The sequence below is a fragment of the Betta splendens genome, chromosome 22 (genome assembly GCF_900634795.4).
Source record: "Betta splendens chromosome 22, fBetSpl5.4, whole genome shotgun sequence".
NCBI classification, from domain to species: domain Eukaryota; kingdom Metazoa; phylum Chordata; class Actinopteri; order Anabantiformes; family Osphronemidae; genus Betta; species Betta splendens.
The window spans coordinates 9,809,272-9,824,341 of record NC_040900.2 but is presented as its reverse complement, the minus strand read 5'-3'; the positions used below and the strand labels follow the sequence as shown (position 1 = coordinate 9,824,341).

Sequence of the window (15,070 nt, the reverse complement as noted above, 5' to 3'; positions counted from 1 at the left end):
GTAACCTAAAAATCAATATAGTATTTATTTACTGAATATTTATACGGTTTATTGTCATTCTGTAAGTATTTATTTTATGTTTTCCTAATAGCAAGGGTTAATTTATTGACTGTTGCTTGCTCACAATTGTATATTTAATATATAAATTGTATTTGCTAACTATAAAGTAGGAGACAATTTAGATTATAGGGTGTATATGATATAACTGAGTATAACTGTGATTCGGTTTCAATCCTAATAGCTTAACAGTACCTGAAGTGTGCATAAAGCTTGAGAGGTGAGTGTAAAAGACTAGACGAGGCTCCAGGAAACGAGGCTCCAGTCTGTTCTGAGTGTCCCATTTATATCTCTGCTCTGAGACTAGCCTCACCTCAACTTGGTTGTGAGGGGGCGGATGTAAGACTTTCTTCACTCCTTTTCACTCGTCTTCTCTGTTCAAAATGTTCTTGTCCTCAAGCAAGTTTGTTTTGTTGTTTAAATGAATGCACACGCCCAATTCTGGTGCTGAGGTGCTCCTCCTGTGCTGAATGAGCCTTTTAAAACAAGTAGCTATGACTTAACCTGCAGATGTAATTGGGAAGCATGTGTGCATGTCTGAATAACCAAGTGCATTTGAGACCGTGTGTCTGTTAGCGATGCAGGTGCCCCTGAGTTCCCCTATTCCTGCAGGATAATGCAGCCTGGAGATGACCCTGCTTCACATATTACAATATAACAAATATGTGGGCTCTCTTTCACTGTTTGATGCACCGAAGACAATGCAAGTGCCTCTGTATTTTCCCAATCTGGGTAGAATAAAATTCTCTAGAAATACAAAAGACACAGATACGAAAGGTACGAAACATACATCAAAATGAACTGCTCAGCCGAGTTTACCAGAAAATAAGGAAACAGTTTTAGGAAGTTGATGAAGTCACTGATTGGCAGATCATTTGCTAACAATAACGGGTTAATCAGCTTATCATTTCAGCTGTGATTGAGGAAACAGTGAAACTTTCAAACTGGATTCAGGATTAGTTAAGGGCCTCAGAGGTTAATCAGGTGATGATTGAGGCAGAAATCTCTTTTATCCCATGAGCGTTAAAGTTTCAACTTCAAGCTTCATTATTTGGTGGCACGTTTTAGAGCAAGCTGTTAATGGTGGAAAATGTTTTGCTAATACGCACAGTGAAGTACAGTCTGTCTGAAATTCTATTCTTTTTAAAGGTCTTTTAATAAAACAAGCAAATATTGATATACTGTAACTGCACTGGAAATATCTAGAAGGCCTGTGAAGCAGCCGGGAGCACCTGAATGCAACACTTTAAAGGGACAGATGACTCAGAGGGGAAGAGGGAGGACGTGACCGGAAAGACGGAAGGCAAACACCAAATATGGAAGCGCTTCATTCACATTTTTTTTCTGCTGCTTCCTCTTGAAGTTTTCACCACCTACCACATTTTACTTCTTCCTTTTTGACTCTGAACAGAAAGTAAACACTTAGTAATAGAGAATCGTTGCACGCAATGTCACCTGACCCACATTTTGTGCAGTTTGGTGAGACAGTTGCCACTAAATTAAAAAAAAAACAATAAAATAATAGTCTGTGACAAAAAATACTGCAAGTAAATACATATACATATGTATGTAGTAGTTTAGCGATCGCGGAGAGCCAGATACTGTAAAGTTCAGTTAATTAGTCATTTGTTAAAAAAAATGCACAAGTTGCTTGAAGAAATAGGTACAAACTTTCATGTTTTCAAACATGTGTCTTGTTGCACATGAAATCAATGATTGGCGAAACGGCGCACACTTTTGCCTTTTTTACATGTTGCGGCTTTCAAAGACATTACTCTTCACTGTAGTCTCGTTCTCTGATGACTTGGACTTTCCATTTTGCTGAGTCACTGACAACTCATTAATTTTTAACTATGGTCTAGCTAAGACTCAAAGGGAGGCAAACACGAAGACTAAGCTCAAACTTTACTAACTATAATAAACTATAATATATCTGACAGATATTAACAGTATCTGTCAGTATTTATAAAATATGTTAATGAGCCTAGTGTTGTTCTTAGCTTTAGCTACAGTTTATGCACACCCTGGGGACAGCAGTTCTCTTCTGTTAAAACCATTGTAATTGCATCTCTGCATATCTAATGCTGAATCTCATGGTTCAACATCATGTGATGTGAGCATGTGAGGACAAAGGTCTCACTGCAGCCAGATCACATGAAACTACTAATTTTAAAGAACATACAGTGCTAATGAGGCTTTTTTTGCACACTTCGTGCTGCAGATTTAATTTTTAATTTGTATTTGCCTGCCAATCCTCACGATACACAAAACACTATGTAGAAAGGCACACATCAGAGAGCTCTTTATAGATCTCTGATTAAAGAGAAGAAGAAAAGGAGAAAAGTACGAAGATGTCTCATTGCTTTTGAAGACATATTTCCTAATGATTAACAAAGATGCAACAGGTTTTTAAAAATCATTCCTACAATCAGACCAAAACTACAGAACCTAGTTGCTCTAGCAATTTTATAGCCATTTGTGATCACGTGCATCGTTGTGACTGCTTTATCTGTACGAAAACAAGACTCACCAATCTGTAAGTCATCTGTAAAACAAAATGCATAATGACGAAAGACCACACATTCAATAGTTGCACCTTTTATTATAAAAATATTTACAAAGATGCTACAATGTTTTTTCATAATATAAAAAATGCATACATTTTACAACGGTAATTAGTCTTTGAAGTTCTAGCTCCCATTCAGACCAGAGTGACATCCTTCAGGAGTGTTGTGGTAAGGTATTAAGCGTGTCGTAATACTGTATTCGTAGTCAATACATTGTTTGCCTGAGTTAATCTCTTCATCACCGTGAAACATGGAACAATTTAGAAAAAAATGCATTTGATTTTCCACATCTTTAGGAGAAAGGCAACTGTTTGCATATAGGAATTAAAGGACATTTGAGTCGTATACAATCATCTCAAAAACATTTGACAGAGCTGCATAGTGATTTGAATAGTAATCCGGTTATCACTAACGATAATAAAAAGCGAGGAATAAATCGATACTGCATTCAAAACAGACTGCAAAATTTGGACAAATACAATTTCATTGGGCCTTGTGGTTGATTTTATAAGTGAGTATGGCATGTTTGTACCTAGATATAATAAATACAATAAATAACAATAAATTAGATGGGTTGACACACAGAATTCTTCATCTGTAATTCTAACAAATGAGAAAGAAATATGGCTTCTTGATGCAGTATATCCCCGGGGTTTCTCCAAATGTTTTTAGGAAAAATCGATGCTGTTGTTGCTGAATTGCTAAAGGAGGGCAGAAAATGTATTAAAATTGATCACTATCTACTGTAAACTTATCAGAAATGGACAAAGGTTGACCACCTGTGGCTGGAGAGTGTCAGTAAATCCCTGCCCCTGTAAAGCTTTACAGAGAATAAAAGAACAGCGCCTAGAAAAGTGTGACGATGCCAGTCATGACACCGGTTACAGTCGACCTATACCAAACCATGGGAAAACACTGTCTCAAGTCTGGCTACATTATAATCTTAAAAAACGCTTGGGAGGGAAAAAAATAATATCAAATGATACTTGCAAAATCCCCTAGCTGTATAATGCAAAAAATATATTTCTATATACACATACGTACATATACATATATTCCATTCATATTTGCTTAAATCTTTAGGAAAATATGCACTGATTCATAGATTTGGATTTACAATTTGTTCTGGTTTTTGATGCATGTAGTGTGACAAACTGTTCCGCAGTCCATGTAAGAATAAATAGAAATGGACACAATAGCAGAGTACGATCAGGGTGGGCTAGTATGACAGAATGTATGACAGACGTAAACATGGAAAGTACGTAAATAAGAATGAGTCGTGGTGCGAGTAATTATCTTTGCCTTCTCACGAAAGTTGGATTTTATGGACAAAGTAGGAAACCAACGAATGAATTGAATTTACTTTACTATTTTTAGTTGCTAATTATATTTAAGGAATAAAAAGACAAAGGTTTTGAAAGCAGCTGCCAAATTATCTATTCTACTGAGCTTGCTGTTAATTTCCCACTTTATCCCAAAACTTCCAACAATCAATGGGTAACAATACCACATACAGAACACCCACGTGTACTGTGCGTAGTTGGACAGAGTCTGTGGGATCGGTACAGGATAGAGGAATGTCCTATGTTTCAGGATCCCACTATAATCTCCATGATGTGGTCCAGTTCGTTCAGGTCTGACCTGCAACTGGAGCTGGAGCTCAAGGCCGTCGGCCCGTGAGAGGAAAGGCTCTCCAGCAGATCGTAAGGCCCCATCTTCGGGGCACTCTGCATGCCTGTCAGCACCGTGTCAAGGTCATAGTAGGACGGGTCTACATCTGAAAACAGTTCCTCGAGCGCTGGGTCAGGGGGTGGCGCCGGGTGCTTGATTTCAAATGTTCCAAAAACCTGCTCCCTTATTCTGGAGTCTGCACTGAGGTGGTCCCTGTCTCCCTCCTCCCCTTCGGACACACACTCTTCACTGTCCTCTTCATCCTCTTCACACTCACCGTCTTCCTCCTCCTCCTCCTCCCAGCAGGGCCCCATGCCGAAGGGACCCGCCAGGTAAGAAGCAGAGGACAGCTGAGGGGAGACAGGCGACAGAGTAGACATGGTGACCTCTGTCTCTACGTCTCCCTCCATCACCACCTCCTCAGAGTGGTAGCCTTCCTCCAGACCAACCACTGAGAAGGGCTTTGGGTTCTGACCGGCCTGACCTGCTGCGTCTGACTGCCGACACAGTACCTCAGTGGCCACCAGGCGATCTCCAGGACACTGGGCGGCTGCCAGGGCCTGAGTCATTATCTGCCAGGTACCGTCCTGGGTCATCTCCTCCTGGATCTGTCGCACTGTGTTAGTGATGAGTACCGAGCGGCACAGGTTGGGCTCCACTAGCATGTGGCAGAGCTGCAGCTTGATCAGCGACATGTCAAGCAGTGACTGCCGCTGCAGGCTGTATGAGGAGGAGAGCGTCCGAGCTGCTGCGGAAGTAGCTGCCTGGCTCTGCTCACCACTGGAGACTGGCTCCTCCCCAGAGTCTGAGAACTTGCGCTTGGTGCCCTTCGGGAACATGTTGTCTCTCTGTGGTGGTGATGAAGAGACAGAACAGTCAGACTCCCATTGCAAACCCGAAAACAAATTGATCACACTGACAAACACACACATGGCTATTGTACTAGCTTCTACAGTATAAAGGTAAGTGTCATGTAATTAATTATGTAAATGTGTGATGTAATGAGGCTATGTGGTGTAGTATGTGTGTAGACATAAGGGAGCTATGGCTACAATCTGCTGAGCAGCAGCTGTGGCTTTATAGGTAAACTACAGGTTTGACTCTTTGTGAACTACAGTAAACAGTAAATTGTCTGTTGTAGTTGTTTTTCTTAAAGTTTGCTATACCTTTCCTGTTGAGAGGCACAGGCAATAGCAATGCAGCTTGGTCCCGGCTGCAACGCTTCAAGTACGTTTGTACGAGCGACAAGCAGCTTTTGTTCAGCACCATTTCTGCCCATTTTAGGCCAGTCTGAGGCAAGACTCCTGCTGGGCGGAACAACCACACTTTTAACAGACCACTGAGCCACCGAAAATAGCATGTTACCAACTAAATACGAACGCTGCATCAAAGTAAGCACAGACTAGAGACCTTTGTCAGAAAACAAAAACAGCACTCAAGTTAAATGGTCCGTGCACTTAAACTTTTTCCCACAGGCACCTGTGATCAAGAAAATCAAAAATATGTCCTAATCAATAAGAGTAAAAGTGATGATCAAAACAACAGCATGTACAATATTCACAATGCAGTAAACCACCATGAACCACTAATATTTACAGTATCAGGTTTCCAGGTCTACGCACGCAACAGTTCAAAAACTAGTAGAACAAGATTTTCACACTCTCTTCTCTGAGGAGGGGAAGAAAAGTAGAGTCAACTTCCTTATTGAACACCCGTCTGAACACATGTCTTACAGGAACAAAACAACGCTCATGCCAACATTAAAGGCCCCCTGACTCCCAAAATAAAGGGGATGCAAGTAAGCTGGAGACTGAGCTCTGAACAGCAGCCTGTGGCATTTAATTTTCCATCAGACAGGAATATAGCGTGCAGTGTCCGGCTGTGTCTTCGCTGTGTAAAACCTGTGGGCAGGGCATGTTGGGTGAATGATCCTACTGGCTGGAAATTTGTGTTACATTTTTAAAAACATAATCACAAAATATTTAAACCAATAGTGCATGGAAAATACATGTACACAGTAGGACTGGTAACAAAACATGAGGGCTTACAAAACAGAAACCAAAAGGCAAAGACTTGTTAAGTGTTACAAGCACTGCCCACTTTTCTGTGGAAAACAAAAAACAAAAAGAAGCTAAAAGCGCTAGACACTGCTGTTATTATCAACATTTATCTGCACACCAACCAAGCAAATTTAGTTTTTTTTGCTTAAGATTTCATCGTCTGGTGCCAGACAAAACATGGACGCTACAATCTGTGCAAGTGATCGACTTTTAAATGAACACTTAGTGCACACAGGGATGTAAATGTGCATCTTGCAGCCCAAAACTGATATGGAACACCACACAATTTCACATTTAATCAACATACAGTTATGAAATCAAACAAATGATTGATTTCTACTTCATTAGGAAGTGATTGCAATCCCTGCTTCTTCTCAAACATAAAACCCAGTATCAAGTCAGACAGGAGGGTTTGAATTACAGCTACAGTCCTCACCTGATTGATGAGATGAGTGAACTAAACCTGGACCAAATATTAAGGAGGTACCGACAAAAGAAGTGGGTCTAACAAATACTGAAAGGCTTTGAATCCTCGCTTGCATAGAACAACATTTCCTGACAGTGGATAGAGTAGGAAAAAAGTCATTTATGAAGTTGCCAGGAGATCTAAAATACAAAGGGTGAGAAAACAATTATGGACATATGTTGTCTTCTTGTGCAGTGCATTTGTGCTGGCCCCTGTTAAATGAGAAACACTAGAGAGCACTATGCAAGAATTTAAAAAGGAAAACCTACAAACTCAGAAAATCACACTGCACAAGAAAAACAGTTTGGACATGACAGTTTTTGGGTTTTTTTTACAGGTAAACTGATAATTTGCTTTTTGAACACCCTACAGTTCAGCAATTTGGGGTTCAATCTAATATAATTGCACATAAATCTACAGAGTAAAGGTAAACCTTTGATCATTAGAATTTAAAAAAAAAAATCATTCATGAAAAATGCTTAAATGTAATGACTCTAATAAGGCACCTATAACAGATGTAACCGCTAGTTTGGGGGCTCTTGAGGCTGTGGATTGCAGATCAGGCTAGACACCTTTTAAGGAAATCACTTGTTTCTGAAAAGCTCCATAAAACGATATATGAGAAACTAATAGAGCAGACAAAATAAGCTTTTTTCTATTGAATTTCTTTTATATGATTTAACATGTCACTGTTTTGCTAACAGGAGCTTTTGATCTGAAGGCTCTTTGGGTTGTGGGTGTTTTTTTTCCAGACTACAATGATTTCAAGATGCCTTGTGTGCCATAGATGCTAAATAATAACCTAAATCGCCATATTTAAAAGCTACACTTCTGTTTTAATTCTAATAAGCCTCAAAAATGTTTTTATTCTCGTTGCTTTGACAAGATTTACCCAGAAACTGCTGACATGTATGGTCTTCAAAACTGCTTGTGGCACGTGAAAATGCACCACGTTGATATTACGCACAGCATTGGAGGCTGATATTAGAATTATACAGTTATGTATAGGTGTAGATATATGTGTCAGGATGTGTGTAAATAACTACACTAGACCAGGCGCTATGCTAGGAGCCGGAGGCCAAACAAAATGCAGCCTCGCTTTACGTCAATGGCTCCTAGCATGACCCATCCCCCACCTCCTCAGCTCGCCGTGGTAAATCAACAATAAAACGCAGCACACGGCGGCTTTAATCCACACGTTTCATCGTCGAAACGGCGATTTAATAACTGACGTCCGCCAAATGTGGGTCGCTGGAGCCGGCGTGACGAGCGGCGGCGAGCTTGTGGACGCGGCTACCGCATGCTTTGTCTGCTCAGCGTCGGAGCCGCCGAGCGACAACGAGGCCATTTTGCGCTAGTAGCTAACAGTTAGCCGGCTAGCTGCGCCCCGAGGCTGCTGCTAGCTAGCGTTAGCGCGGACGAACCGCTTCAGAAGAGAAACGTTTCTCCAAAAAGGCTCCAAAACGGTCCCCGCTCGACCCAAGGAGGGCAATGTCCTCCTAGCGATTAAAAAAGAAAGAATGCTAGCGTTAGCATAATTAGCCACAGAGCCCTCCCACCGCCACCCATTCTCCGCGCTCCTTCCTCCTTCCTCGCCAAAAGCGGAGTTTTTGGTCGCGGCCCGGCTGGTTTTAAGTTCCTAAAGGCAGCGAACGCTCGGGTGCTCCGCTCCGAGCGCGGGGCGTCCGTTCAGGCGTACTCACCTCGTGTTCGTGTTATTTTATTCCCGTGTCGGTCATAGGATCGAAGGCAGGGAAAGCGGAGATCAGGTTCAGATGAGATCATTCATGCCACGGCTTCAGAAACTGAGCTGCCTCTGTCCTGCTGCTGCCGCTGCCGCTGCTGCTGCGGAGCGCACCGAGCGAGGCAGGAAGGGAGGGGGAGGGGAGCCGACAGCGGCCATATGCCAGGGATTCCTCTAATGAGCCCCTGCCCCAAGCTGCTGCTGCTGCTGCTGCTGCTGTTGTAATGGCTCCCACTCCAAATGTGTAGCATTTAAACACACTCCACATCAAACCCAGAAACACATTAGTGACTAAGTTATCGCAGTAGCGGCAGAAGTCTTTCATTTTGGAATAAGCTATATAATAATTATTCAATTAAACACCTATTCAAGTGATTTCAGAGCACCAAAATCAAGCAAAGGTACCTTGTGGGAGATATATGTTATAATAATTCACAATTATTGTATACTACAGTGTAATAACTACATGATTTTGTACTACAAAACGTGAAGGTGCATGACAGACAGACAGACAGACAGGCAGGCAGACAGACAGACAGACAGACAGACAGATAGATAGTGGTCTGCTCCCCAGCAGACCACAGCATAGTGAATGACAGAGGAAACCACAGAGTCATAGAATGTCCTTAACATGGGCCTGCACACTCCAAAGGGCCTCAGTCTCCTCAGCAGGTTAAGGGAGACTTTGGCCCTTCTTGTACAAGGCATCAGTGTTATTAGTATGGTCCAGTTTATGGTTGAGGTATTTAAAACTGTCCACAGTCTCTATGTCTGTGCCCTGGATGTTCGCCAGTGTGTGATGTGTTGTTCACCATCTCCTTGGTTTTAGTGGTTTTTAAGCGCAAGTGGTTGTGTTCGCACCAATACACAAGGTCCTTGATGACTGCCCTGTATTCCAGCTTGTTCACCTTAGACACACGAGTTGTCTGAGAACTTCTGGATGTGACGGCTGCTGGTGTTGTATGTGAAGTCTGAGGTGTAGAGGGTAAAGAGGGGCCCCAGTGGTGGAAACCACCACCTCAGACACAGTTGTGCAGCCTCACATACTGTGGTCGGTTGGTGAGGTAGTCGGCCGTCCGTGCAGTCAGCTGTTTGTCCACTGCTGCTCCCTCCAGATTCTCTCTCAAAAATTATGGTGTTGAAGGCGCTGGAGCAGTCAAAGAACATGACCCTCACAGCGGTTCCAGCAGCCTCCAGGTGAGTCAGCGCCATTATTGCTGATGGATCAACAGCTAACTGGGACTTGAGATGGCCTGTAATTTTAATAATGCATTAAAACTATTGTAATATATTTGTAGAGGTTTCCACACATTCATCATGGCAGAAAAAACACAACATTTGAACATTAAATTCCATTTAAATTCATAAAGATAAATACAAAGAAATGTACTCAGTGTTTGCATTTGCAAACTAACATGTAGTATAATTATTACTGTATGTGCTGCATCATGTAGAGTAGCGCTTAGGCCTCCTGCTGGAAATCTCTGTGTCCGTGTTTCCGTGGCTCCGTGTGGTAAGTAACCGGTCATCTAGTTTCCTTCCTCTAGCTGCTCAGTTACTTTGCAATGGACATTGGATTTTTTTTTATTGGAAGGTTTTTATTTTTTTGCGTTGTTAATTTGAAGTAGAGATAAATAAGTCCAGCTGCTACAATTCAAATGGAATTGTTTAAGAATTCCTGACTTTTCTTAAGCCTGTCTCTTCCAGCTGTAGCTTGTACTACTACTTGTACTACCCTGTGCATGTGATGCATTTAACAACCAGTAATTATCAATGTCGGTGGTGCTTATTACCTCCACCATGGGGGTATCTGTGGACTTGATAATTAGTTTTCTTATAAATTATATAGTATAGTTGACAAACCTATAAATTATTTGGTAGAACAAGTTTAATGGCTGAGTGACCTTCTTTACTTTTTAAGATGTCTTTATTGAAGTAACTGTGGTTGAAACAAAGCCTGATGTTGTGTTTAGGGCCACACGGCAGTGACATAGTTTGTAGCTGTTAACAGAATGAAACAGTGCCTCCCCTTCTTTCCCTACTTACTGTCTAATTGGGAAATTCAGCTGAATGGTGGAATTTTCTTACTGGGAGCCATGTAAATGTTTGGGCTGTGCTGTTATGGGGGTAGAGCTAGGTTATATCTGCTAATTGTATCCATCAGGATATTTTTATGTTTTTCTTTTATAATTTTTTTATCTGTTGATCGATTTTTGATTAATCCACTCCTTTCTTGCTTGTTTGTCACCAGAGTGGATAAGTATAGATACTTTTCAAAACGAACTTTTCAGAGCATTTGTAAAAAATGTTTTATGGTTCATACATTTAATTAATTTACATTAGGATCTTAAAGAATAGTAATGAAGCAATAATAGTAAAATGTATTCCCTTGCAATTTTAGAACAAAGAAGATGCAGTGACCCATGGTCTGAATTCTTTTCAAGCTCCTAGTGTTTCTCTTAGATGCGTGCCATTTTTTTGCAAATGTTAATTTGATTTAGTATGTCCCAGTGGAATGATTTTATTCCTATTTAACCCATGTGTCCCTCCTACTCCTTTTTCTTTCTGTATCTGCCTAATTCCTAAATATCCGTATCCCCTAACCTTGGCTAATGCATTTTGATTTTTTTCATAACTTCTCCATAACTTGTGTTATATAACTATAATCAAAGCGAAAATATTTTTAAATTTGTCCTCTATATAGCAACATGTTTCATTTTAAAAAAAACCCTCAAGATGTGAATATTGTATTGACTGGTGCCACTTTCATTATCAGCCTACAAAAATAGGTTTGTGTGTGTATGAAAATGATGTGATTCCTAAACGGTTAATTACATAATTAAAGCCAGAATAGTGATATGCATAGAAAAAAGTGAAGAAAACTGCTATTCCATTATTTATTGATCTAAGGATTAAAGTTCAATTGTAAATTTTGGGTCATTTTTGTGATCAGGAATTAATAAAGCGCTTTGGCGACATTTGGCCACACGATGTCGCCAGAGTAAAAGCTGTAGTTTATTGAATAAATTAGAAAATTGCATATCAGTATAAATAAAAAGTTGAGGAAACTTGCAAATGTACTGCTGGAAATGTAGGTTCGGCTATTTGAAAACGACGTCAATAACCGGCACCAGTCTGTGTTGTCTCTGATAATCCTGACAGTCTCTTCATTCATCTACGTTTTTATATTATCTTGAAAACTTCGGAAAATCGGAAAGTGAAAATTAAGTGATTGTCTTTCATTTATCATCCTTTACATTTATAAAATAGACATTTCTGTTGCCTGTTCAGTACTTAATTAGTCAATAAAAAATAATTTAGCTCCCCTTTACTATGCGGAAACATTGTTCACACTTCCGGAACGGGGGACCCTTTAACATGTTTCCACAAGGTTCCGTTTCCAGCAATTTCTGTGATCGGCGCATAAACGCAGTGGCACCGCTGCTCAGAGCCAGTAGCAGCTGGAGGCTTCTAGAAGCAACGTGCACCGGGACAGTCACCGGGAAGCAGACCTAGCTACATACAACGTTTCACGTTAAAGCCCGAGTTGTGTTTTACTTGGCTTAATGGCGAAGTGGGGAGAAGGTGACCCTCGCTGGATTGTAGAGGAGAGAGCTGACGCGACTAATGTCAACAACTGGCACTGGTGAGAGCTTTTGAAAGGACACTAGCGGCTAACTAGCACCGCAATGCTAACAATTGTACATTTAGCTCGTATTACCTAGCCTGTGTTATAAGTAGTAAATCCTGACGATTTATTTCAGGTGCTACTGGTAACATTTTCGCAGACAGTTGCTGTTGTTAATGTGTGACGGCGAAGTGTCATATTTGAAATAAAAGCCAAACTATAAACCGTATAATGATATTCAGCTCAGTGCTGAAAGGGGAGTTAAACTGCTCCAGACTGCGTTTACTTGCTACATCATACCGCTATGTGCTTTTACGCTTGGTAAATTATCAATAATTATACCTAGTAAATGTAGGACCAGCGGTGGAACACCGGCAATAAACACGTGAAGCAGGCCCAGCTGCAACGTGACTTTAAGGTTAACTACAACATAGTGTATGATGAATAAGTATGGCTCCAGAACAGGGTTTGATCAGTATCATAAGACCTGGTACATAAAGCAGAGGAAATCTTACTTGTTTAATAACGTATCCACTGAGTTGGTAATTCAAAGACCCTTCTCCTTTTTGACAGATATCACAATTGCGCTTGTCTCTAAACAGACTTTGATGATATGCTGCATCTCTGAAATAACAGTTACTGGGTTTTCTCCATGACAACATGCTAATCCTTCTAATCTGGTGTATAAAAGTTGTACAATGTTCTATCTGAAGGTCACGCTCTAAGGTTTAGTTTAACCATATTCGAAGCGGTGTCAAATGTCAAATCCAGAAATACATTAGCTTAGCAACGCCTCTATAACCTGCAAGTGCTACCGTATGTCTGTGAAAACAAGCTCAGATTCCTCAAAAAGTCAAATTTCAGTGACCTCAGACATTCAGGCAGAACTGTAATATGATGACGTGATAAACGCCAGCTGGTTGTGAATTTGAAGAATAAATGTTGAGGCCACCAAAGGCCTTTGATTCCGTCCATTTATGTATAGGATTCTGTAAATCTATTCTGCAATTGGCACTTGACAGCTGCTGTAATGGTTCTATGTAACCTCTACGTCAGGGGTGTCCATTCCTGGTCCTTGAGAGCTGCTGTCTGTATAGTATCTGGTTTTCCCACTCTCCCAGCTGATCACCTTGATCAGGTGTGTCAGTTAGCTGCTGATTGACTGTCACACCTGATCTGGGTAATCGTTATTAGCTAAGGCAGGGAGAGTTAGAAAACCAACAAGACAGTAGCTCTTGAGGTCCAGGATTGGGCACCCCTGCTCTTCGTCATAATGTACGTTAAATGTTGTCATATTCAGCATCATCTGTTCTCCTGCCATTGTGCAGTGATGAAGATTTATTTGTTCCCTTTACCCAAAAAGCTGTGTACTTAAGCTTTGTGTGCAGTTATAAGATCACAGAATAGATTGAATTAATTTATTTCAACCCAGTAACTCTCTGATGAGGACAACAAGTTAACAGACGAGTTCCCTCTGTGCGTTCTAGATTTGGACAAGATGTGCCGTGGGAGAACAAAATGTCTTTGCCTGGAGAGAATTTGGTGTTGCCACAGATTTGATCTCAAACTGTGTCCATTTTGAGATTTCTTTTCACCTCTTTGGATGTGCTCTCACTTTGCAGGACTGAAAGAGATGCAACAAACTGGTCGTCAGACAAATTAAAATCCCTGCTCCTTGGCTTGAGCGTGGAGAATGAAGAAGGGAAGTGTGAGGTGACAGAAGTCAGCAAGATGGAAGGAGAGGCCTCCATTAACAACCGCAAAGGGAAACTTATTTTCTTTTATGAGTGGAACCTGAAAGCCACTTGGACTGGTAAGGAAATACTGTAGTTAGCATTAGATTTACTACATTAATTAATTTGTGTGTAGCAGCAATGACCAGTGTGATTAAAGAACAGAAGCTTTGCTGACACACTCCCTTTTGTTTTTATCAGGAACATCCAAATCTGGAGTCAAATATAGCGGATCGATAGAAGTTCCGAACCTGTCGGATGAGAACACCATGGATGATCTGGACGTGAGTTTTACTAAAAAAGCGGTTGTAGTGTCTTTGAACTGAGCAGCTGATGTAGGGATGTGTACTAAAGCTGGTTGTGTGAAAATCTTTCCAGATTTCTATATCGCTGAACAAAGATGAACCTGACACGCCACTGACAAAGCTGATGAAAACAAAAGGAGCAGTGAAGATTCGCGAGGCATTGGGGAGCTACGTCGACTTCTTAAAAACAGGTGAGTGAGCGCAGGTTAATTTAACATCAGTACAGATAATGGCCCCGTTGGGTGCTGGCACCAGCCGTGTAGACTGGGTCTAAGCTGTAACTGCAGCTGTTACACCCTTCTGTCTTTGTTGTTCTTTTCTTTTCCATAATTTAACCTATTCGTATTTGTTTATCATGGAAACTGGAAATTATTACTGGTGATATCAATTCCGGGGTGACTATAAAGTTCCAACATTTTTTTTTTATTGCAGAGTTCACACAAGGAATGATCCTGCCGACCGCTAACGGTGTGGCCAAGTCCCAGTCCACGTCACAGTCAAAAGCCAGCCAGGAAAAAACTTTGGTTTGTGCTTAAGCTGTCTGCTACGTTATCAAGTCAGACTCTTATTCTTATTCAGTGCTTGCAACCTCCCTTGACCTGATGTCACTTGTGCTTTGATGAACAGATTTCCTCCTCAAGCAGCACAGTTGCTCCGGTCAATACCAGCAACACAGGAGTCAAGATCCCCACCTGTAAATTCAGCCTCAGAGAAACCTTCCTCACCTCACCGGCCGAGCTCTATAGAGTTTTCCTCAACCAGGAGGTGAGGCCAGTAGTCATTGGTGTTGGACCCTGATGTGGTTTAGCTTCTACCTGATGTAAATTTGACTCCTGCGT

The 15,070-nt window shown here is 41.2% G+C and overlaps 2 protein-coding genes across 6 annotated transcripts in view; one reads left to right on the top strand and one right to left on the bottom strand.

Annotated features, from left to right (window-relative positions):
- Nucleotides 1–15,070, top strand: part of ahsa1b (AHA1, activator of heat shock protein ATPase homolog 1b) — a 45,955-nt gene that overhangs the window by 29,265 nt on the left and 1,620 nt on the right. The window contains exons 1-6 of one of the 2 annotated variants that reach the window (XM_029139822.3): nucleotides 11,967–12,211; nucleotides 13,816–14,006; nucleotides 14,128–14,210; nucleotides 14,305–14,422; nucleotides 14,664–14,755; nucleotides 14,859–14,996. In XM_029139822.3, coding sequence (XP_028995655.1) covers nucleotides 12,132–12,211; nucleotides 13,816–14,006; nucleotides 14,128–14,210; nucleotides 14,305–14,422; nucleotides 14,664–14,755; nucleotides 14,859–14,996 — 702 coding nt within the window. In that variant the 5' untranslated portion in view covers nucleotides 11,967–12,131. Of the gene's footprint in view, nucleotides 1–11,966; nucleotides 12,212–13,815; nucleotides 14,007–14,127; nucleotides 14,211–14,304; nucleotides 14,423–14,663; nucleotides 14,756–14,858; nucleotides 14,997–15,070 lie in introns of those variants that run through there. The other variant, XM_055505898.1, reaches the window with a different exon arrangement.
- cdca4 (cell division cycle associated 4) lies at nucleotides 2,640–8,725 on the bottom strand. 4 transcript variants are annotated; one of them, XM_029138902.2, is made up of 3 exons: nucleotides 8,525–8,724; nucleotides 5,462–8,320; nucleotides 2,640–5,143 (listed from the first exon to the last, which is right to left on the bottom strand). In XM_029138902.2, exon 3 carries the CDS (start codon nucleotides 5,132–5,134, stop codon nucleotides 4,214–4,216), a length of 921 nt encoding a protein of 306 aa, XP_028994735.1. In that variant the 5' UTR covers nucleotides 5,135–5,143; nucleotides 5,462–8,320; nucleotides 8,525–8,724; the 3' UTR covers nucleotides 2,640–4,213. The 4 variants fall into 4 exon arrangements, with proteins under 4 accessions (XP_028994735.1, XP_028994732.1, XP_028994733.1 ...); XM_029138899.3 differs by having other exon boundaries at nucleotides 2,640–8,320; nucleotides 8,525–8,725; XM_029138900.3 differs by having other exon boundaries at nucleotides 2,640–5,599; nucleotides 8,525–8,725.